The sequence below is a fragment of the Podarcis pityusensis genome (genome assembly GCF_964106645.2).
Source record: "Podarcis pityusensis genome assembly, chromosome: 1".
Taxonomy (NCBI): domain Eukaryota; kingdom Metazoa; phylum Chordata; class Lepidosauria; order Squamata; family Lacertidae; genus Podarcis; species Podarcis pityusensis.
In genome coordinates, this window is record NC_138028.1 from 82,608,851 (window position 1) to 82,632,435 (window position 23,585).

The window sequence follows — 23,585 nt, forward strand, 5'->3', positions numbered from 1 at the left end:
TCTGCACTTGATTTTCATGTTCCTCCATGGACCATCAATAAGTCCTACACAAAGAAAACTAATATGGCAGCAGGAAGGCTAGATATCTAGATACATAGATCATATGACTGAATCCTTCCCATGTCAATCACCTGTAGTATATAATCCAGCCATGTTTTCACGCATGTTTGTTTTTATCTAAAAAGCCTCCTAAATGAGTCAAACTAAGGTCTCCATAATCCATTTCCGTCATGGACTCATTAGCCAAGTTGCTAGTTTCTTTTCCATCCATAAAGTATTATTCTGCCTCACCAAAAGGAGTATTTGTCTTTGCTGCCCTTCTGGAAATTGCTGCCTCACCAGGTTGTCAAGAGAGCTAAAGCACATCCAAAAGGTTTGCAAATCAAAACAGTGCTGCACAAAGGATAACTAGTGGTTGTCTAAAGTTTAGGGTGTGCCTGTAAGCTAGAGGTATGTTGAAAGGATCAGAAATGCAAGGCAATAGAATTCTTATTCGTAGTTGCACTAGACAGAAGAAGTTCTGCTACTATCGCAGTCCACTTAAGTTTCCAGCCAATCCCCTTCCTGTTCTCAATCTTTTCATTTTGAAAAAAATCCCACCTGCACATTTCTGCCCCCTCCCCTCTAGCTGACTTCCATTGTTTCAAGAACTAGACATCTGCCTTTTTTATTATTTGAATCTCATGGCATCAGGTGGCTCCCATTCAGCAATCTGCTGTGGTGGACATTCTCAGACAGCTACCTACATGTGGGAATAGCAGCAGACAGTTTACATACCAGTCAGGGAAACACAGTGGTGTTTATTCCTTGTAGCTGTTGACCCATCATTCCCTATTGCCCTGGAAATGACAGATACCTAGGACTCTCACTTGCTGCCTGTTCCCAAATGTGGTGCCCTTGTCTCATTATTCTGCGTCTTGAGATTAGACCTCTGAAGCTTGTGCTTATTCATGCCCTGGTGACCGCCCTCCTACTTTGTCCTTCTGGCAGATCGAAGGCAGAGATGCGACACACCTGCCGTGGAACCATCAACCTGGCCACGGCTAACATCACAGTGGAGGACTCCTGCAACTTCATCATTTCCAACGGAGGGGCACAGACCTACCACCTGAAGGCCAACTCAGAGGTTGAGAGGCAGCGCTGGGTCACAGCTCTAGAGCTGGCCAAGGCCAAAGCTGTCAAGATGCTGGCAGAATCAGGTAAAGGGTGTGTTCAGGGCAGTGCAAATGAAGCAGGAGGTGGGTGTGGGTGAGCACTGAGAAACTCAAGAGAGCTTATTGTGGAGGGAGACACCCAGGAAAATCAATATGACAAATGGAGAAATGAGATCTTCTGAGCAGATTTGGTGTTGGCTAATAGCACTGGAGCAAACAGGAAGTAGCTGAGTCTTCTGTTCTCCTCATCCTACCCTGCTTGTTTGTTTGTGATTTTGGGCTACCCTTGGTAGGTAGCCTCACCTGTGAAACGCATATAGGCTAAAATACCTGCAGAGAACAATTCCTAGTCTATTCTAGGCCATGGGGTTAACATGAGGGCGCATCTCTTCCAGTTTGTCCTGTTCCATCCTATTTAGAGCTCCAACTCCTTGGGGCAAGGTTTTCTGCCAAACACCAAATGTTTGTTACTCATACAAATTGCTCGGTGTCCTTTGCCTTGTGCGTGTGACATACCGAGGAAACAGGCCACTTGGGGCCATTGTGGTTTATAGCATGAGGCCTCTGGAAAATGTGGCTATATTTTTAAGCATCAGGCTTTTCAGAATGGTTAGCTTTCTGTTTCCCAAACCAAAAGTGCATTTTAGCAGTCAGTACCAAATCTGCTTTGCACATTACCCAATCAGCTGAGCCTCACATTATAATCTGGTGGCTCCTGAGCTAAAGCATCTGTCAGTAGCTGACAGTAGCTGATGTATCTGATTAGGTAAAATAAGTGTCAAAAGCAAGTGCCCAATGTCCATTTTTGTATTGAATAAATCATGCATTGAATTGAAGGAGTTTTGGTCCCTCGACTCCTGGGTCCCCCCACCTGGTGTCTCAAACATGTTTGTCTCTTCTCTGTAGGACATATTTGCTCTGTGTAGAAGGGGAAAGAAGTGGAAAATGTGCCACCAGCTACTGATGGGGGTTTTGTTTTATTTTCATAGAATTCTAAAGAAAAAGAAGAGGTATCTGGCAACTTTACCAGAAAGAATTTCTTCAGTGTTTTCAAAACAAAATGTCCTTTGCCCAGTAACATTAGATTGTGTTGTGACTTAGGCATCAGAGTTTCAAATATTAGCCCTTCTTAGCTCTGTTGAATTTTCAGTATCCCGGTCCCCCATCCCCTTTTAAACCTAAAGCTAAAGAAATAATGGGAGAGAGAGGCATTTATTTGTGTGCATCGTCATTATCCACAGCATGATATTCCAAGCTCATGATACTGAAACTCCGACTCCCAAATGTTAATACCTGCTCTCTCTCTCTGTTTGCGTGTCTATCTAATTTATCTGCTATGTTGACACTCAAAATGTTGCCTTCTAGATACTGTGCTCTCATGTACTCTTCCCCTCAGCGATTTCATGTCTCATTGTTGAATAGTATTTCTCTTGATTGCTTGCAGCAGACATTCCCCCATCCGATCGGATAGTTTTTTGTAAGTTCCTTATCATTCTACTTTGGGACTCATTACTTGTTGGTAGTGACGAAGCACAAGAGTAAGCCAACCATTTGTGTGTGTTTTTTAATCACTAGAATGTAAGGACTGTCTTGCTGAGTTGGACCAAAAGTCCATCTAGTTCCTCATTTAAAGAGCAGCCTGCCATATGCCTCTGAAAGTTCACAAACAGGGCATGAAAAGTGATGGTCTTCCTCCAATGTACCCCCCCCCCAAAAAAAAGAGAGAGAGAGAGATGGGTCTTCTGTTGTTTATCTCCAACATCTTGCTACTGAGCATGCGAGTTCCATTTAAGTATCATTGCTAATAATACCTAAAAGACACATTCTAAATTCATTTTGTCCAATCTTTTTCAAAGAAAAACAAGGGGCCATTTTTATTTAATGGTTGCTTACGGTGTTTGAATTCCATATGTTAACTACTTCCAAGAGAAACAGCTGCTTTTCTTTTGCCTGTCTTGAACTTACCACCAATCGGTTTCACAGGGTAACCTTGAGTTCTGGTATTGCAAGAGAAAGACCTATACCCACACACTCGCCAGAGCATTCCTAACATTATAAACCCACTGTTGGAGGGAGGAAAGTTACACAAGAGATTGGGCTCCGAACAATGTAAGACTTTCCAGAGAAATGGCATGATCTAGCAGTGTGGAGAAATGTGTTTAAACATCACAACTCTTATAAATAGACTCATGGCTTGCAACTAGGAGGTGTTGCATACAGTAGGCGTGGGATACTTGGTTTTGCCAATATATTTCTCACTTCTGCTTTAAGGAGCACAGATAGTGAAATCAGACCTTAAAGCTGCTACTTTTCAGAGGTTCCCAATGATCTTTACCCTTTGAATATTTATACTGTCTTTATTGCTCCCAATTAGCTTTGGGATTATTGTTTTTTATCACTGCAAGTTTGATTTCTGCTTTGATTCCACTGCTTTGTGTCTATATACTCAGAAAAGGATTTTTAAAAACAAAACACCACCAACCCTGAAATCAATAATATCTGTAGTACCACAATTTACACCTTAGTTCCTTGCTAAAATGGAGGGGTGGGATTAGAAATCCTGTCCTTTGCTTCAACAAACCATTGAACTGGCAAGAGAGATTTCCCTGTTAGCTACCTGTAGCCCCAACATTGGCCAGTATCTTCACTGGACTATGGAAAGGGATCACATAATGGTGGGGGGTGGGGAGAGGAAACAGGCTCCCTGAAGCTAGGTGCCAGTGCTGAGAATAAAGGAGGACCTGGAAATGCATCTGCTTCTAGGGTGAGCCTTGCCTTGAAGGTGTTAAAAGCTGCAGCCTTTTCCCTACAGATGAGTCGGGTGATGAAGAATCAGTGTCTCAGACAGACAAGACGGAACTGCAGAACACCCTACGCACCCTCTCTAGCAAGGTGGAGGATCTCAGCACCTGCAACGACCTGATAGCCAAGCACGGGACGGCCTTGCAGCGCTCGCTCAGCGAACTGGAGACCCTCAAGCTGCCTGCCGAGAGCAACGAGAAGATCAAGCAGGTCAACGAGCGCGCCACCCTCTTCCGCATCACGTCCAATGCCATGATCAATGTAAGTGTGCTGCTGCCAGACGCTCTGGCTCTGAGCCGGCCGGCGGGAAGGGGGCCGCTGGGTGCTTCCCAGATCATTGGCTCTGCAGGCTTTAATTGTAGAACTTTCAGAGCCACTGCAGCATTTCCCTCTTTTGAGAAGAGAGAGATGATCTGGTGGGTTTTGGATTTATAAGCCGTCTGTGACATCACCCATTTTAGCAAAATATATAAGCTTCTGCTCGTCCTGAATCCCCTGTAGTTAGTTGGCTGTGCTTTCTTAGCCCAGTGTGGCCACACTGTGGCCAGTCGAAAGAATTGCATTGAAGGCATGACTCAGTATAAGAAAAGGACATGATGGGAATTGTAATCCATAAACAGTACATCAAATCAGATTTTTACAATCGGGGAGCAAACCAGAAAGGAGAAGTGTCAAGAGAAAGCCTTCAGAAGAATTAAGGGCTGAGGGCCGTAGGATGCTGAGATTTTGCGGACTTGATCCCCAGGCCCATGGCATCACAGGTGTAGCTTTGTTTCCCATCTACTGGGGGTTGCCATCAGGCCAGCCTTTGAGGACTTTGCAAGGGGGTTATTATTATTATAAATATTATAAATATTATTTATTAGTTGCTTTTTTGCCACAGCAACTCAATGTGACTTAAAGTATTTTGAGCAAACACATACACGCATTAAACCAGCATTTTTAAAAAGTCTTTTTAATATTCTATTCTTAAAAAAAACTAAATTAAAATATCTCACCTATGCAAAAAAAGCCATAGGTCTGACAAAAAAGGAATGTTTTTGCCTACTGCCTAAAGATACACAATGAAGGGGAGAGCATTCCACAAGCAAGGAGCCACCACTGAAAAGGCCCATTTTTGTGTTGCTGCCCTCCAGACCTCCTGCAGATTGGGCACATGAAGAACCTCCTCAGATGACAATTGCAGGTTCTGGGTTCATTCATATAGGGAGAGGCGGTCCTGGAGGCATTGAGGTCCTGAGCTACATAAGGCTTTATAAGTCAAAACCAGCACTTTGAATTGGGGTCGGAAACTAAATTGGTAGCCAGTGCAGTCAGGCCAGGATTGGTGTGATGTGCTCAGACCATCTTGCCCAGTGAGCAACTGGGCCATTGAATTCTGCACCATCTGCATTTCCCAAACCATCTTCAAAGACAGCCCCATGTGTAGTGCATTGCACTAACCTAGAGGTTACCGGAGCAGCATAGACAACAGAAGTTAGGCTGTTCCTTATGGAGGCATAGCTGGGCCACCAGCTGAAGCTGATGGAAGGCACTCCATGCCACCGAGGCCACCTGAGCCTCAAGTGGCAGCAATCTATCCAGAAGTGTCTCTAAGAGGGCAAGAGATCCCTGAGCAGTCAGAATCCCAGAAAGGCTCTGAGCTACAATTCTGTGGGGGAGAGCTCAACTGGGCACAGTGGAACAAACAGCTACATGCGGTTGCACTTTGTGTAGTATTGTTCTTGGTCCTTAAACTTGCTCCTCTCTCCAGTTTCCAGTAGTTACCAGCTCACTTGAGCAAAGTACCGTCTACTGTCTCACAGTATCAAAGCTGAGAGCGTCCTCTTGGTAAATTCCGGTCTACTGTTGCTCCTCAAACTCTGTACTCTGGGATGACTTTAATGCAGTAGAGACTATTGCAGACGGGTTTATCTTTGGACTCAACTCTGGTCGCTGCCAGTATTGCATGTCTTCCTTCTGCATCCCATGTTCCTGGGATTTACATAAGTGTGCACCTTCCTTGCCTAAATCAGGTGACAGTCTAATTCACCTCCCACCTTTGCAGGTCAACCACTGTATGGTTCAAGTGTCAGGGAAGGATTTCTGTTTTGACCAGGGCATGGTACAACTGTAAACTGTAAAGCAAAAGATTTATGCAAACACTCCAGAAATATGGAGAAGACCTCTAAATTGTCCCAAAGTTCTGTAAGTCATTCCTAGAAAAGCTATAGCTTGTTCTGCTCAGGCAAGTAGATGCTATCATTGGTGTTTTTGAAGCAACTGGCGAACTGTAACAATGAAGCTGACCACTAGGTGAAGCCCTCCCTTAAAGTGGGAATATGACAGCCTTAGACATATGTCAACAAGAATTACCAACTAGCAAAATTGTTTACTAGCCAGCTAAGAAGCTAGTGGGCTATGCTTCCTTGCTGGGTATATACCAGGATCAGAACAATCCATCCCTTTTCCACCAGCCCACTTACTGGTTTGCATGGAATTCTGTGCACTTCCTTGCCAGTGTGGAATTCCTGGTTGCCTATGGCTACCAGAAGTTGTTAAATACAAACCTGGAATACACTTCTTTGAAGATGGAATGACATCACAATAGCTTTTAAACAGAAAGTTTTTAACTAAGCATGGACAGTTTTATACCACAAAAGCCTACCACTGTGGATTACTCAAGAATTTGAATAGGAACTACATTCTATAAATTCTGTTGTTAACCACCTTTGCCCCTCAGATATATAGCAAACCTCTAGGTGGGTTCAAAAGGAAGTCAAAAAGAAGGCAAGACCTGTTTTGGTATATATTTAGGAGCAAAGGATTACTTGGTCTGAAAGTCTTACCTTTCTTTGACCAACATTAATACCATATTTACACGCATCTAATGTGCAATTGAACCTAATGCGCACCTCAGTTTTCAAAACCTTGAAACGAGAAAAGTATTTGCTGGCGAATAGAAATGCACCATCAAATCTAAAGCGCACCCTAATTTTCACTATGTAATATGGCCAAAAAAGGTGTTCGTTACATTCGAGTAAATACAGTATTCCATACATGTCTGTTCATTTTGCTGCCTTAAGCAAGGATGCAAGATTTGTATTGATGCATTTCCATTGCCAGATATGCAGAGCATCTTATCAGACAGGCAAATTTCCTAGCATTCTTTTATTTTGCCTTTTTAAGTGTGTGCTTTTCCACAAAACCTTCTGGACAGATACTAAATTACAGCATTTTATCCCAAATGCTCAAACTAAAACAGTCCGCTTAAAGTCTCTGAGTTTAGAGCAGAGCCTGGGAAGGTTTTCCCACTTTTGACCCTTCCTTGCCCCCTCTACAGACCACAGTCTCAGCTTTCCTGCCCCTGAGTACTGGTTGTTGAAGTTCCCCTCCTTCCTTTCTTTTTATTGTGTAACTACTGCTCCATTTTGCACTTAGGACAAATTAATCAACTAGGGGTAACATTTAAACAGCTTCTGTTTAATTCATGAAGGTCCAGGAGTCACATTTTCAGTATTTTGTGATTTGCCCAGATTTATTTGCTGGGGGCGTGTTTGCAGCCTTTTGCATGGAATATTTGCTTGGGCTTCTGGCAGACGAGTGTCCCTGCCCATGTCTCTCTGAGCATCTCTGTTCAGTGAGTGTCCATGGTGAAGTTGCTAGGAGACTGGTGAATGCTTATTGGGTCTCCGAGTGGGAGGGGCAGTTAAGAGCAAAGTGTCCTGAAAGGGCACCTGTCCCCAGCAGTTCCTGTTAACCCACAAGAGGACCCACTTACCACTTTAAGAGCAGGGGCAGCAAGAGGCGCTGCAGTGCAGCTTGATCGGGGCCAGAATCGGGGCCAGCCCTACAATGCTACAGAGCAAAGTGATCACCCGGTGGCACCATGGGGGGAACTATATGAAGGCAGGAGTTGGCGTTTGACTAGCACAGCAAGACAAGAAGTGTTGGCCTCACAGCTGGAGTGACATTTGGGCCAGCCGAGTGTCCGGGGCCCACACAGACCAGAGTGGTGAGTGCCGCCTCGCTTTGGTGCTCCCCACAGGCTTGCCGAGACTTCCTGATGTTGGCCCAGACGCACAGCAAGAAGTGGCAGAAGTCCCTTCAGTATGAGCGAGACCAGCGCATCCGTTTAGAGGAGACCCTGGAGCAGCTGGCGAAGCAGCACAACCACCTGGAAAGGGCCTTCCGTGGAGCGACAGTTCTACCAGCCAATGCCCCCGGCAGCATGGATTCTTCTAAAGGTAGGAATGGAGGGCTTTGGCCTCCATCTCTTCTATCAGCCAAGCTCTAGCTCTTCTGCTAGTCTCCATTGCCCTTTCCTTTGTGGGTTCCTACTCAAAATTGCTTCTGTTGTGGGATGTTTGCCCCAAAGTCCCAAAGTATTTGGAATCAAGTACTAGTAACTGAAACCAAGAAAGATAACATCAGCATGTGTTCCTCTTACAGATCGATGTTGCCCATCAAAGGGAGATATGAGTGATGAAGACGATGATAATGAGTTCTTTGATGCTCCTGAGATCATCACCATGCCTGAAAGCATGGGCCATAAGTAAGTGACGCCCCTCTCCCATTCAGCTGACAGCTTAGCACCCATCAGCCTTTGGCACTGCAAACTTGTAAAACTACTGAGGTGTTTCCCTCACCTTTGATGCTTTCCCACTCCCATAGCCTGTGCCATAGGTTAGAGGGGGACAAACTGCCTGGGTGAAATTCAACATACCAAAGCAGGTTCTGTGTGTTCCTCCCCTGTTAAGTGTGTTTTATAGAACTGGGGCATCTTGCTGCCTCAGCCTTCAAAGGAGAAAAAGGAAGAGAGAATGGAGAGGGGTGGAGGAAAAGGTGGAGAGGAAATCCCTTGAATATAAAATAAAAGTGATTAGTCCACCTAAGTCAATGCTGTCCACTCTTACTGAGAGCTCGCTGAGATATTCAGGATCCAGATTACTTTGTGCAGGGATGTCTTAACTTGTGACTCTACAGATGTTTCTGGACTACAGCTCACATCATTCCTGGCCGTTGACCATGCTGGCTGGGGCTGATGGGAGTCCAGCAAAATCTGGAGGGGAACAGGTTAGTTGCCACTGACTTTGTGCTTTAAAGGTCCAGACTAGCACCTGAAATTGCACCCAAGGACAGCTTAGACAACATTGTTTTCCAGAGTGGGTGAAACATGATCAGACAACCTTACATTGTCAGCAATTAGGCAACTGTGCTCCATGCCAGCTTATGTTTCTGGAACACATTGTTGCAGTAATTTAGTTGGGTATGGCTGCCAGTGACTTCAGGCTCAAGCAAGCGGTGCACAGCTTCAAAGGAGAGAGAAATGGAAATAATAGATTTCTGTCGCATACCCAAACAACATGTACAGCTGTCACCAGACAACAGTCTCATGCTTCTAGGTTATTCAGATGTAAGAGCATACAGTTGCTGTGATTCCCCACCCCCAATTGCAGGTTAAATTAATAAAGGGACAGGATAGTAATGAGGAAAGTAGAACAGGAGACCTGGCAAATCAGAACACTACACTGACTCCTTAAAAGTAGTCCATGGGCACCATTCGGTAATTTTATTTTGCCTTTTAACTTAATAAATAAAGATCGATAGATCCATAGATTGGTGGCCCTGGTTATACTTGCTGTCAAACTCTGACAAACTACATACTCTGTTTGGTGTTTGGCAGCACTGTTCTCTGTGCATATTTTTTTCCTGATAGCACATTATTTCAACTGGAACATCCTAGTTTTCTCATGGTGTGTTTTTCTGTAATTCCTTTAGACGAACAGGAAGCAACATCAGTGGTGCTAGCAGTGAAATCAGCCTCGATGAGCAGGTAGTCCATGTCTTTGATCTGAGGGGGAGGGAAGCAACATTTTTCACCAGATGCTGTTGGGACCCTGCAGAGGGAGATAGCTGGAACAAGTGGGTCCTTCGCAAGCTTCTGGAGTACCTCAGCAGTGCATCCCCTAAATGAGCCACAGTCTGCATGGACGATGGGATGCAGAGCACCACCTGGAGGGTTGATGGGTCTCATTAGTCCTTCTCCTGTAAGCCTGCAAGTGCTCAATATACTTTGAGGCATACTTTATGATGGAGCTTATTGAAGGCTTGGAAAAGCAGGGGTAATGTTGGCTACAGGCTCTGCCTTGTTCCACGTTTCTGTCCATTTGGGACTGGTCTTACTGCACTGAGCTTAGTGATTCTGGGCATGGCTAAGAACCTCTTTCTGCATAGATGAAGGTGCTCAAGTCATGGAAGAGTTGTTTACTTTGCCCAAGGCTTATAGTTAAATTGGGAACCTCTTTTACAAGACTCTATAGAATTCACTGTCCAGCTTATGCCTTCCCACCTGTCTTGACTAGCCTCCTTTCTCTCCCAAAGTATAAACACCAGTTTATGGAAGACACCAAGAAGGAGAAGAGAACCCGAATTCCTCACAAACCAAATTACAGCCTGAACTTGTGGAGCATCATGAAGAACTGTATTGGCAAGGAACTCTCCAAGATTCCCATGCCAGTGAGTCCCCTTAAGTCTAGCTTGAGTAGTAAGATCTGGGGCTTGCTGTCCTGTGGAGGAAAGGGGTGGGAAGCCACAACTCTATAACCCAACAAGCTCTGTGAAATGAGACTCTGTAGGAACGTGGAGTGTGCTTGCTGCATCCAGACTTGCCTTGCATACTTCTGCCCCAGAGTGGCTGCCCTGCCTAACATCTGCTGCTGCTTCTTCCAGGTGAACTTCAACGAGCCCTTATCTATGCTGCAGCGCCTCACAGAGGACCTGGAATATCACGAGCTGTTGGACCGGGCAGCCAAATGTGAAAGCTCTCTGGAGCAGCTCTGCTATGTGGCTGCATTTACCGTATCGTCTTACTCCACCACAGTCTTCCGCACTAGCAAGCCATTCAACCCTCTCTTAGGGGAAACATTTGAGCTAGACCGGCTGGAGGAGAACGGCTACCGTTCCATCTGTGAGCAGGTGATGAGCAGGGCACATCCCTTGTCTGACTCTGAGCTGGAATACTTGATTGATTCCAGATGCATGGAAGATACATTTCAGTCTTAAGCAAATTAAGTTCTGTTGTGTTTCAGTAGCACTTCCTTTCAAGTCAGTGTGCTCAGGTGATGTATCTGTTGGGGGTGTCTGCTGTCAGCTCTTCCTGCTTCTACATATTCCTGGCGACTCGCCTGCTGAATACACTCTTCTTCCTTAACTTCTCTCTGTCCTGCCCTCTAGGTGAGCCACCATCCTCCAGCTGCTGCCCATCATGCTGATTCCAAGCACGGCTGGACCCTTCGTCAGGAAATTAAAATCACCAGCAAGTTCCGTGGCAAATACCTCTCAATTATGCCCCTTGGTGAGTCTTTGCCTTGAGGTGCCTGCTGTTTTAAAGGGACATGGAAAGCTAATGGTGCCCATTGACAGACGGAATTCCATCTGTGCTTCCCATCTTTTACCAAAGTCCAGGGTCTCCAGCCTGGAGTCAGGCTGTCTGGGACATAGCTGAGCCACTTACGATGGGCATCTCATATGCACAGCACCTTTTAGGGCATTCATTAGCACATTCACCCTTGCTGTGTGCCCCTTAGGGGTATTAAGAACACATGCGTAGCTTGGGTGCTCATAAAATGGGCATTTGTGGAGAACGGGGCAATCAGGTCATCCTTAGCTGACCAGGGATTGGTACCTAGATCGACCAGAGCCGAGTCAAAATGCTGTTGTGCACTAGACTTCGATGTATTTTTCATCCTAGCAAGGATTCTGCATCAATGTGAAATCATCCTAAGCACATTCTTATTTCTAGGTACCATCCACTGTATCTTTCATGCATCTGGCAATCACTACACATGGAAGAAGGTTACCACCACAGTGCACAACATCATAGTCGGCAAATTATGGATAGACCAGGTGAGTTAAAAGTGGTGGTGGTGGGGACTGTGAAGGCAGCACTGCAGCCCAAAGTGTGCTTGGAGGGTAGTTCTGATAGCCAGGACTTTAGAGGTCCATTTTCCATATTTCCCATTGAGTTGCTACTCTTGATGATCTGCTCAGCTGTTACAGAAGCATTTTAGTGGACTGCATAAATGGTCCTGAACCTGCTTGACTTTATTCCTCCCTTTTTTTTCTTTCCAGTCTGGTGAGATTGAAATTCTGAACCATAAGACTAGCGAGAAGTGTATTCTCAAGTTTGTCCCATATAGCTACTTTTCAAGAGATGTGGCCAGAAAGGTAAGAGATGTTGTACTAAAGCATTTTACTGTGGGGATGTCAAGAACAATGTCAGGCCGTCTACAACAGAGAGAGGTGAAAGGCCTGTTTAGTGGTAGGAGGGGCCTTTTACATAAGAGGAAGGGTCACATGGACAGCAGTGACCTAGGCAGCTAAGCCAGTACCTCTAGAGAATGTTCTTTGAATATTGCAGCTGCACTCTGGAGTCCTAGCAGACCAGCTCTTGAGAACAGCTCTGGGTGCTTTTCAGCTTCTTTGTTAGCCATGGGGAGACTATAATGCAATTCTGACGCCTGGGTGGGCTTGTACGTAACTTTGCTGGACCTTCTTGAACTCCTTTCTATGGCAGGTTACTGGAGAGGTGTTAGATCCCTCAGGAAGAGTGCACTTTGTGTTGCTGGGCACCTGGGACGAGAAGATGGACTGTTTCAGGGTGACAACCAGTTTGGAGAATGGTGGCGACAGCCGGCAGAGAGCGCACGAAGCAGAGGACAGCAGGGTCATGCTGTGGAAGAGGAACCCACTCCCGTGAGTAAGGGAGGTAGCCTGACTCCTCCCGTGAGGAGCTGGTGCACGGCCATGCTCTCCTTTGCGTAACCAATATGACTGTCGTCTCAACTGGCTTTTGTGGATGGCAGAACATGGTTATGGTTGTTGCTTTTAGAGCATGCCTTTGTAATCAGCAATGCCTTTGTGTACTGTGTGTGTTCCTCCGAAGAAAAAGTGAGTTGAGACCTGTATAAATTATGGCAAGTGTGCGGGTCCTGTGGGGTGCGGGAAATACGCTTTCTGCTAGTCATGGGCTAAAGAATGGAGGACACTGAAGAGCCTGGAAATCCAGCCTCACCTTTCCTCCCTTATCCATCAGGCATTGTCCACACATGCAAGCCTATTTTAAGAGGAAATGGAAACAGTCCTCCAGGTTGCAGACTTCTGTGTTTGTGTGGCGTGGTCACAAGAAATACACAGCCCTGGGTGCAAGTATACTGACCCTTTGAAAAGGAGTTGGTGACCTAGGGTCTTAGATAATGTGTGCGTATCTTTCCTGCCACCCTAAGAGGAAGATTAAGCTTGCTTTCTACACCTTTCTGCCATCTGAATTTGTTCTCTCTCTCCCCCCCCCCCTTCCTTGGTGCAGGAAGAACGCTGAGAACATGTACTATTTCTCTGAGCTGGCTTTGACGCTCAATGCCCCAGAAAGTGGCACTGCTCCCACAGACAGCAGGCTTCGGCCTGACCAGCGACTCATGGAGAACGGGCGCTGGGATGAAGCCAACGCAGAGAAGCAGCGCCTGGAGGAGAAGCAGCGCATCTCCCGCAAAAAACGTGAAGCTGAGGCCGTGAAGGCGACAGAGGACGGTAAGCGCTTGCCCAACTTGCCCCCGCACTGATAAGGCAACAGGAACATATGAAGCAGCCTAAGTACAGTGAGGTGGTTGGTCCTCCTAGCCGAGTCTTGTTTGTTCTTGGCTGGCAATGCCTCTCCAGCATATTGGGCAGAGTGGATGTTGCTGACCCTGCTTCCTATGATCCTTTTTAGCTGGAGGTGCCTGGGATTGAGTCTGGGGCCTTGCATTGCAAAGCCGTTATTTATGATTGGGATTATTTATTGGGATTCTTGCTAGCCCTTCTGCATAAGGTCCCAGGAGGGGGGTGTACAGCCGGGTAAAAAACACAGTGTTGTTGTTAATTTGAGAATTCTCCCTCTCTTCCTCCCTCCCTCTCCTGCTGCCCCTTCCTTCCTCCCCTGCAGGAACTCCTTATGATCCCTACAAAGCATTGTGGTTTGAGCGGAAGAAGGATCCTGACACCAAGGAGGTGTCCCATGTGTACAGGGGAGGCTACTGGGAGAGCAAAGACAAACAGGACTGGAGCATGTGCCCTGACATCTTCTGAGCTGGAAGCAGCAGGACTATTAACGAGGATGGAGGGGAAAGAAGAGGGTAGTGGAAGAAGGATGGAGGGGGAGCGGCTGATCATGTGACTTCCTGCCTAGTGCTTTCCTCACCGAATCTGTCTGTCTTAACCAATCACTTGTTTTGAATCAATCACCCAAAGCAGAATCCAGCAGTGGTGATTGGCTGGGTTGCCTTAGCTGATTGAAACTGAAGTTGGTGTCTGGATTCCTGGATGGCTGGGGACAAGTAGAAATAGAGGACTGTGCCCTCCATTTCTCCACCCAAAAGAGAGTATTGTTCTGCTCGCAGCCCCCCACGTTTGGGGAGGAAGAGGGGGAGCAACACCGTGCTTACATGGATTGCCCTCCCTTTCTACTTCCAGATAGGGGCCCGTAGTCAAGACCTTGAATGTATGCACCAAGAGAATAGCTGGGGAAGATACAGGGACCTTTTGACCATAAGGGTTGCTCTCTTTTTCCTCCTTCCCAAGCCCTGTGTGGCACTCTACCTACAGGAGAAGTTTCTGAAACATCGGGTGGGCAGGAGGATGATAGCTGGGTGCCAGTTCTCTCCAGGAGCCACTGTCTCTTTGTTCACACAGGTGGCAAAGCAACTAATTGTGCCCTAAAGAAGCGGGCACAGGGTGGTGGCAGTGGGTGGGTGCAGGTAGCTCTGGTTTCAGCGGAACCCGCCTTTGTGACATCACCAGCTGTTCATACGATGGTAGGAAATAAAACTTACTTGTTCTCCCTTCCCCATAGCAGGCTTCAGATTTTCCCCACATACACTTGGGTGGAAAGCGGCGATGCAGGACACAGCCTCCCCTCTGCCTAAAGCAACCTCTGGCTTCATGCGCACCTGTTTATATGTATATTATATATATGTAGAGAGAGAAAGAGAGTGAGAAAAAAAGAGATATAATTTTTGTTCTGGTTTTTCCCCTCCTATACCTCCTATCCTGCAGACCCCATTTTGTAACACTTGCCCCCAGCTGTCCCCCTCCACTGCCACCGGATCCAGGGAGACACTCTGCAGAAAGCGTGACAGTCAACAATGGTTTGCTTGCCTTGCCTTCTTTAAAATAAAATTTTAAAAAACACTATCTGATGCAGAGCTGGAGCTCACTGGCATCAGGCTCCTCACTGTGCAGGCACAAGCCAGGTGTCCATGGATCCCGCTGTGAAATAAGGAGGCTGCAAGAACTCCCCAAACTGGCCTTGGGACAGCTCTGCTCTCAGCTGCCAAAGCTGGATCCTAAGGTTGACAGAGGTGCTGCCGCTGTGTTGAAGTGGACAAGGGCACAGAGGCTGCTCTAGCCAAGCCAACGCTCGGGGGGGGGGGTGCGTGTGTGTGTATGTGTATGTATGGACTATAAGGCAGCCCCTGCCCTTGGCTAAGGATCACACAATGAGGTGCCTTCCTTCTGTGTTTCCTATCCTCATTTTTTCTTTTTCTTTTCTGTGTTTTTCTTTCAACTTCCAAACTTTAGCCACTGAAGGGGTAAGAGGTGGCGGTGTTCCTGCCCTGGGATGCTTGCGGGTGGGATGGAATCACCTTGCTGGCAGGTAGAAATGAGGCCGTGAACCCTGCCATCCCCAGCAGCAAAGGACAGTGCTGCTCAGTGGGAAGGAAAGGGGTTTTGGGTGGGGTCTCTGCGCTCTTTGCTGCTCAGTCCCTGTCTGAAGCCTGTTTTCTGCAGCTTGTAGAGGCCGACACATCCTTGCATAGGATATTGGCAGGCGTTAAAAGAATATTCCTGCAATTCTATTTTTGGAAATTTTTTTTTTTTTTGCCTTATTGTCTTTTTTCCAAGAAAACTAAATTAAATAATAAAACCTGAAATATCCAAGAGTGCTTTTTGTGTGTATCACTTCAACTATCAGGCCTGAACTGACTTCTTTGTCCTTTTCAACTTCCCTGTTTTGTCAGTTTATTCTGGTTTAAGGGGCAAAGATTAAGAAGGGAGCACACATACCTCTGAGCCTTTGTCTCCTCCTGTCTTGGCACCTTAGTAGGTGTTTGTCTGCCTTTTCATTTGGCCTTTGTTCTGATGAGGCTCTTCTGAAATCTCTAAGGTTCACCAGGCGTGTGTCCTGTTTTTTGCAGGGGCAAGAAAATCCTTGTTTGCTTACTAGACAGACAGCGCCTGCTTTCTGCTAAATGTTGAACCCTGCCAACAATCTCCCTGGACTTGGGATTCCTTCAGTCCCAGTGCTGTGTGTCAGTATCAGTGACCGTGGAGAAAATACTGGGGATGATCACCATTTATGTTTCCCTAGGCTAGGACTCTAGACTGGATAAGGGTAAAGTAGGCTTTTAAACTGAGTATACCTAGAAAGCAAACTTGTAGCACTTGTTTCAGTTGTGACTGATTCCATGGCATGACAGGGATGACAAATGGAGTGTCTTTCTAGCTCAGGGATGTGGGACGTCAGGCCTTTGTCACTGGCCTCAGGACTCTCGAAGTCACCCTCCCTAGCACTCTTCCCCAGTCCACACTACTCCCTTACCTTCACAACTTCCTTGAGTGTTTTTTGCCTGGCTGGAATCAGTCCTCGAACTTGGATGATGCCTTGATAAAGGATAGAGAAGGCTATGTTAGTGTCGCCTCTATAAGTTTGCCCAGAAGAGATTGCGGCCCCCAGACTGAAGAGAGATTCCCCACCCCTACTCTATATACTTCCAGTGCCTAGCATCTTGTCCGGGGAGCTGATCAGGGTTCCTTGTGTATAATATTTGACAGAGTCCAGTTTATTCCTTTGGCCCCATATCTATGGCCTCTTCCATCTTTGGGGTCAAAAACAGAGACCTGTTTGCTCCAGCCAAGTGCAAAGAGTGGCTGGCTTGAAAAATGGAAAGCTGAGACTGCTTTCTCCTTTTCCACTGGATGGCTGATTAATAATGGGAGATTTTCTCTAGGTTGCAGATTGGCTACTCTATTTCTGTCCTGCTGCTACCTGAAGAGATTTACCCTCTTTGGAAGGATAGAGAACAGCCAGGGCTTTGCCAGTACCACCTATATGTTCATTAACATTTTATACTGCTTAATAGGGACGCAGGTGGCGCTGTAGGTTAAACCCCAGAGCCTAGGACTTACCAATCAGAAGGTCGGCAGTTGGAATCCCCGTGACGGGGTGAGCTCCCGATGCTCGGTCCCTGCTCCTGCCAACCTAGCAGTTCGAAAGCACGTCAAAGTGCAAGTAGATAAATAGGTACCGCTCCAGCAGGAAGGTAAAGGGCATTTCCATGCGCTGCTCTGGTTCGCCAGAAGCGGCTTAGTCATGCTGGCCACATGACCCAGAAGCTGTACACCTGCTCCTTCGGCCAATAAAGTGAGATGAGCGCCGCAACCCCAGAGTCGGTCATGACTGGACCTAATGGTCAGGGGTCCCTTTACCCTTTACTTTTACCTTTCATACTTGAACACCCAAGGGAATTTCCCTGACAAGGCTTGACAAGATGGCATTAAATTATGCTCAAGATACAGATTCTTGTTCTTTGACTTAAGGTGCTCCCCTCACGTGCTTGCAGCCCTTATCCACCATAATGTTTCTTGCTATGGGTTTGAGGAGGCACCAGCTAGCATGAAGATTTTATGCTAAGGACAACTTTCAAAGCAAGTTTTCACTGGAAATTGAAAACTGACGCATCACATGGTGAAAGTGGCGTGTACCTCCTTTCAGCCACCCTCTTCCATCTAACTTTTCTGTTGCAAGAAAAACAGGCACACTAACCCTGGACTAGGAGCCATTTGCGGAATCTCAAATAACATTTGCAATGAGCACAGAACATTAGTGATGGGGGCGACAAGACTTGTGGACTAGTGCCTACAGACCTGCTTTTTATGGATTATCTCTAGACCCTCCCACCATGTATGGTAGGTTAGGCTGGGAGGCAGTGGCTGGTGCTAGGTTGCCAGGAGGCTTTGTGGCCGAGTGGGGATAGCCCTGGTCTCCCAGGCTCTAGTCCACTACACCACAGTGGTTCCTTTTATGTCAAATGAAACTTAGGTGCCTTTTGAGTTTTCCACCTCAGGCCCTGATATGTGATAATACAGGTGGGAGTGTCGGAATCAGGCACAGGAAAGCTGAAGAGCATGAGATTGAAATCATTTATGATTTCTCCCGGTGTGCCTTCACTGCACCTTAGCAATCTCCCCGTAGAATAATGCTTGCTTGCAAACAAAGCTAACCAAGGATGCAATGCTATGTATGCACATTTACCCAGGAATAAATCCCACTGCACTCAATGGGGCTTGCTTCTGAATTAACCAGGACTGCATGGTAGGCAACCAGGACAAAAGGTTACTTCTGTATCATCTGGCTTCTGCTCTTTGGAAGAAAGGAAGGAGTCAAGCATGATAAATATAAGCACATAACTGAAAGTAGATTAAGCACAATGCAATCAGTTATGTTTTAAAAGATTCTGGAAGAAAACTACTGCAATCCTATGCAAGTCTATTGAGAAGTAAGCCCCACTGAGTTCAGCGGTAGTTACTCCTAGGTAGGTGTGTCTAGAATTTCAGTCTAATTCAGGTGGAGGGCGAAAGAAAAACCTACCTGCTCTCTTCCCAATGTTTTTTGTCTTCGCTTCTGATAAAGTTCTGTTCAGGAAGCATCGCCCGCAGCGCGCTGCTGCCTTTGACGCAGCTCGTTGTGCTGCCACCTTGCGGCCTCGTTTGAGAATGGCACTAATGTTTCGAGTGGGGACGGAGAGCACGCATCTATCTACACGTAAAGATCAAACTTTGTTCCTATTGTTCCAGTATGAAAGCAAACAAGAATAATGGCGTGCTTCCATAGAACATATCTGAGTTTCCCCCCCACCAAACAGCCCCTTCTGATGTCTGGTGAAAGTGTAAGATTTATTACTAGTTAGCCAACTATAGTCGTCAGTGCTAAATGAATTCTCTTACATTTGTTCGTGTGAAACGTGCCCCTTCCAGTAGTACTCTGTCGTACGCACTAATCCTGGCAGGCAGGGTAGCTAGGAGATGGGTTTTGAACTTCTGCTACTACTCGATGCAGCTTGTTGAATGGAGACGCTCTTCGTCCAGCAGGGGGGCGGATGTATCGCGCGTCAAAAGGCTGAAGTTATTCAGCTTATTTCATGGTGTTTTCAAAGTTGACCATAATTACCAGAATGGCCGAGTGGTTAAGGCGTTGGACTTAAGATCCAATAGACATATGTCTGCGTGGGTTCGAACCCCACTTCTGGTAAGAGAGGGAGCTTTTGTTTGCTAGTCCGCTTTAAACTTCCCCGCCCCAGTCATTTTAACTCTTTTTCTTTTGCTCTCCGCCCCGGATGGAGCTGCAATTTCCAACCTAAAGCAACTGCTTTATACCTCCCCAAGAAAACTTCCGGCATATGGAGGCCACTGTTTAGGTAACATAAAAGTGTCCTTTAAGGCAGAGGAGGTAACCTAACGCGCGGCTCTGTGGCGCAATGGATAGCGCATTGGACTTCTAGCGTAGTGAAGTGATTCAAAGGTTGTGGGTTCGAGTCCCACCAGAGTCACAGGTTTCTTTTGAGGATGAAAACAAATTTGCCAAAGATCCCAATACCCACTGGGGAATTTGCATTAAGTTGTGCTATTATATATATTCCGAGTGAGCTGATTCCAGACATTTTGTGCATTATGGTGGTTATATATGCGGGCATTGCACTAAAAGTCCGCTGCTTCGCGGCAGTAAGGGCTGGAAATGCTCCGGGGTTGGCAATGGGGGTTCCTACGAACAGTTAAAAGGGGCAAAGCAAAGGGGTTTAAATGTTGGAAGGGTCACAGTATCAATCACGCGCCGGAGAACCTAGCGCTGGGCAGGGGGCATCCCTTTTTGGGACGAAGCTGGCATTTTCCGATATATTAGCAGCGATGGGGTGAGCAAAGGACTGAAGGCAACCCGTTTCAACACTCTGGGGATGGGGGACGCCGTCTGGGCTCAGGACGCAGGATCTGCTGCTTCTGCTTTTGCACTTAAAAGAGTTGCAGAAGAGCAATGTTCGAATGTTCCCCATATTGATTGTATTTATTATCTTCTATTCAGTGCTTTTTTCCTGGGGGGGGCGCATTCCTCCAAACATTTTGTGAATCTTTGTACTTTTGTCCATTTACTGTATTTATTTTTCCCGATTAGAACTACTGAAATGGCGATTTTCTTGAGTCAAAATGAGAGGACCCCTAAACATTTTTAAAGGGGAGGGGAGCACTACTCATCCCTGATCTTTGGCCTTGCTAGCTAGGGGTGATGGGAGTTGTAGTTCAACAACATCTGGGGACCCACAGGTTGAGGAAAAACCCTACAAATAGAACGCCAGGCCGGAGGGCAACTGACTGGCAGGATCCCTATAGGTGTTTCTTTCTAGTCCTCCGCGCAGTCGTCGTCCGCCCACCGGAAGTGGTGCCTTGCAGCCGAAGCAGAGGGACCAGTTCCGCGGCTCGAGTGGCGCCTCTAAGTTGGCCGCGGTTAGAGACCCGTGGGGTCTGCGGTGTCCTGGCAAAGAGGGCGAGGAAACCCTTCCTAGGCAGCCCGTTCTCAGTTAAAACTTGGAGAGGTGGCGTAAAAATCCTTGCCGCATGTTGTTGGAGTGGCTTCTTGCGGCATGTGAGCCCACGTGGCTCCCCGATGGGTCGCAGACTGAAGCTGGAAGGCCGGTTTCTTAGCCCTGGTTGAATCTCAGAGTCGAGGTCCCCTGGGCTTCCTTTTCTCTTGTTCTAAGGCCTGCCATGGAGTCCAGGCAGGGATGCTTTTTTACTTTGTCACGGCCAGAGGGCTTCCGCCCTGCTTTCTTTCTGATCCTTTTACCCAGAGATTTCCGGGACTGAACCTGGGAATGATCGCCTCCCCCTGGCGGGCTCGAGCACAGGAAAGCGGCTACCGGGGATACATGCGCAAGGATTTTTTTTTCCTAGGAGGAAAGGCTTTTTTTCTTTCACTTGCATTTGTTGCTGCCTCGGGTCGGGCGGGAAGACGGAAACTCCTCCAAGTCTCCCGGCATCTGATCCCGCGGTCTGGAGGGCAGGAGGCAACAAAAGCGGCGAGAAAACTCAGGGAGGTCTCCTCGCGGCAAGAGGCGGAGAAAGTTCCCCCCGCTTCGCGCGAGGGAGCACCGGAAAGCTCTTTCCAAGTTTTCATGGGGGGCGGGGGAGCTCAAAGTGAAACTTTCAGTTAGCTGCGTATTATAGGAAGAAATGGATCCATACATTTGAGCGGTGTGAACACACACGCACGCGCACACACATCCAAAAATAAATAAAAAATGGACAGGTGCAGGAAATAGTCCCCCGTCTGTCTGCCTGACTTAGGTTAGCTGCTGCTTCTGGTTCACTAAGGCATCAGAACTTCAGCATTGGCTAATAGCTGGTGAACTTTGTTAAATAAAGACGCTTTCATAGTAAGCCGTATTTCGAACACTGAACTTATTCACCTCATTTTGAGGAGTGATAAAAGTTAGCCACTGGGCCATTCTGTAAACCATGGCTAAGGCGTAGGACTTGAGATCCAGTCGACACATAAGCCTGCCTAGGCTCGAACCCCAATTCTGGTGCACAGATTTTGTTCCTCTTATTAGTCCATTTTAAAAACCCCAATAGTCATGTCGGTTCTTTTTTTTTTTCTTCTTCTTCTAGTACTCGCCACCCCAGGCTTGGCTGCAATTCCAAACGCAAAGCAAGTGCTTTCTGCCTCCCCATGTAAACGTTCTGGATTGCCTTAAAATAACCTGTAAGTCTCCTTTTAAGAGCCAGAGGGAAGAGCGTGACCCGCGGCTCTGTGGCGCAATGGATAGCGCATTGGACTTCTAGCGTGGCGCAGCGATTCAAAGGTTGTGGGTTCGAGTCCCACCAGAGTCACTTTTGAGGACGTAAAACAAATCCCGCACGGATCCATCCCAATACCCCTTGGAGAACTTCCCGTCGCGTTCTGCTGTGTCTCCTGCTGAAATAGAGCGAGTCGCCCTGAAGGGAAGAACTAAATCCGGAGCTTTTCCTGCTTTTGCCAATTCACTCGCTTTGCACAGGAAGTCGCCTGTCGGACACTTTTACGCGTGATCTAAGGTTGTGGGGTTTTTTTTTGAGGGGGGGGGAGGTTCCCAGCTCACTTTGTTCTTTCCCTCCCCCTTCGATCCTATGAAAGGTACAGTGTGATGAAGCTGCAGCAGCGGTTCATCTCTCCCGTAGTTTGGGCTGTGCGGCGGTTGCACAGGTTTGTTGTCAAGCCAGGCGTCCGCGGGCCGCATCCTGTCATCGGCGAACCTCGAACTCGGCGACAGAGGCGCCTTGCGGCTCCGCAGCCCCGCGCCCGAACCCCTCGGCTATCCAGAACACTAGGCGCCCAGTCTGCTAGTATGGGAGGTTTCATAGGCTCAACAGCCTCGCCTGCAGTCTGGGCGGGATTATTTAGCGTGGGGGGGGGGGGGGAAATAAAATAGCAAGAGTCTGTGCTACTCCGGCGAAAAGCCGGAGAGTGTTCCTTTGGGCAGCTGAAATGGTTTCTTTCTCCCCGTGCTACTACGCTGCGCTTACAAAATATATTAATTCTTCGTTCCAGGAAAATGCTTACAGAGATCGTCATGTTTCGCTCACCCACACCCACAAAATAAATTTCTCATTAACGTTGCATGGCTGGATTCTCACTGGCAGTGGATAACGACTTAAAATTACACATCTCTGTGATGTGCGATGTTGTAGATCCTTCGTGCAGGATCCTTCGCACGTATCTGAGGAACACTCGTGGACTCCTCTTCCTGAAATAGCACCGACTCCCTAAAGTCCCCTGAGAGAATGTTGGATCTTATGGAAGCCAATGGGAGCTGCTGCTGCTGCTCTTCAAATTGCTCGCCAACTCCCCACCCCGACCCAATCAGTCACCGGACTGCTCCTTTTTGAGAAAATCATTCAGTGCCTTGTGTGGTGAAGAACATCAGTTTGGATACAAGGTGAAGAAATCAAAAAGCAGATTGGCTCTACAGATAGCAGAGGACTAAGGCTGTAATATGATACATTATGTTTACACCCTGCAGGTAAACCCAAATCTTGTGTGCATGTGGATCAACCCTCTTGTGCCAAGTTTTGTCCTTAAAAAGGCTACAACATCCACTAATTTCACCTTTTAAGCTTTTTAGACCCCCTATGGGTGTAGCCAGGATTTATTGGGGGGGGGACAGGCTTTATATTGGGGGGGGGGCAGAACCAAGTTATCTGTGATGCAGTTGGTCAGTTAAGTATTTTTATTTATTTACTTGATTTAGGGGGGGCTGCTGCCCCCTGCACCTCCCTGGCTACGCCCATGCTTCCCCCCCAAAGTTGCTTCCCCCCAAAGTTGCTCAACTCAACTCCACTTTTGTCATTCCCCCCCCTTTACATATTTACAGAAAACAACTTTTCAGAGAAAGCAGTGCTAAAAGAGTTGGTCTTTAATGAACAGGTATTATACAGTGTTGATTTTTGATGGGAGCACATGGATGAAAGATGAACATTTCAAAATGGCAAGAGGAAAAGATGGAAAGCAAACAGAGAAAGGAAACA

The 23,585-nt window shown here is 47.0% G+C and overlaps 1 protein-coding gene and 2 long non-coding RNA genes across 3 annotated transcripts in view; 2 read left to right on the plus strand and 1 right to left on the minus strand.

Moving 5' to 3' along the window:
• Positions 1 to 15,911, plus strand: part of OSBP (oxysterol binding protein) — a 25,919-nt gene extending 10,008 nt beyond the window's left edge. Inside the window, exons 2-14 of the mRNA XM_080994316.1 lie at positions 991 to 1,199; positions 3,967 to 4,217; positions 7,984 to 8,182; positions 8,388 to 8,490; positions 9,717 to 9,771; positions 10,320 to 10,454; positions 10,668 to 10,913; positions 11,172 to 11,292; positions 11,740 to 11,843; positions 12,069 to 12,164; positions 12,514 to 12,692; positions 13,303 to 13,523; positions 13,918 to 15,911. Coding sequence (XP_080850442.1) covers positions 991 to 1,199; positions 3,967 to 4,217; positions 7,984 to 8,182; positions 8,388 to 8,490; positions 9,717 to 9,771; positions 10,320 to 10,454; positions 10,668 to 10,913; positions 11,172 to 11,292; positions 11,740 to 11,843; positions 12,069 to 12,164; positions 12,514 to 12,692; positions 13,303 to 13,523; positions 13,918 to 14,060 — 2,062 coding nt within the window. The 3' untranslated portion in view covers positions 14,061 to 15,911. The remainder of the gene's footprint in view (positions 1 to 990; positions 1,200 to 3,966; positions 4,218 to 7,983; positions 8,183 to 8,387; positions 8,491 to 9,716; positions 9,772 to 10,319; positions 10,455 to 10,667; positions 10,914 to 11,171; positions 11,293 to 11,739; positions 11,844 to 12,068; positions 12,165 to 12,513; positions 12,693 to 13,302; positions 13,524 to 13,917) is intronic.
• Positions 14,992 to 19,112, minus strand: LOC308471689. Its single transcript, XR_013983086.1, has 4 exons — positions 18,978 to 19,112; positions 18,622 to 18,789; positions 16,573 to 16,634; positions 14,992 to 16,155 (listed from the first exon to the last, which is right to left on the minus strand). It is a non-coding gene; the product is annotated as an uncharacterized lncRNA (long non-coding RNA).
• Positions 18,921 to 23,578, plus strand: LOC308471720. The gene is made up of 4 exons (XR_013983119.1): positions 18,921 to 19,479; positions 21,690 to 22,403; positions 22,609 to 23,080; positions 23,432 to 23,578. It is a non-coding gene; the product is annotated as an uncharacterized lncRNA (long non-coding RNA).
• Positions 23,579 to 23,585: the final 7 nt, after the last annotated feature.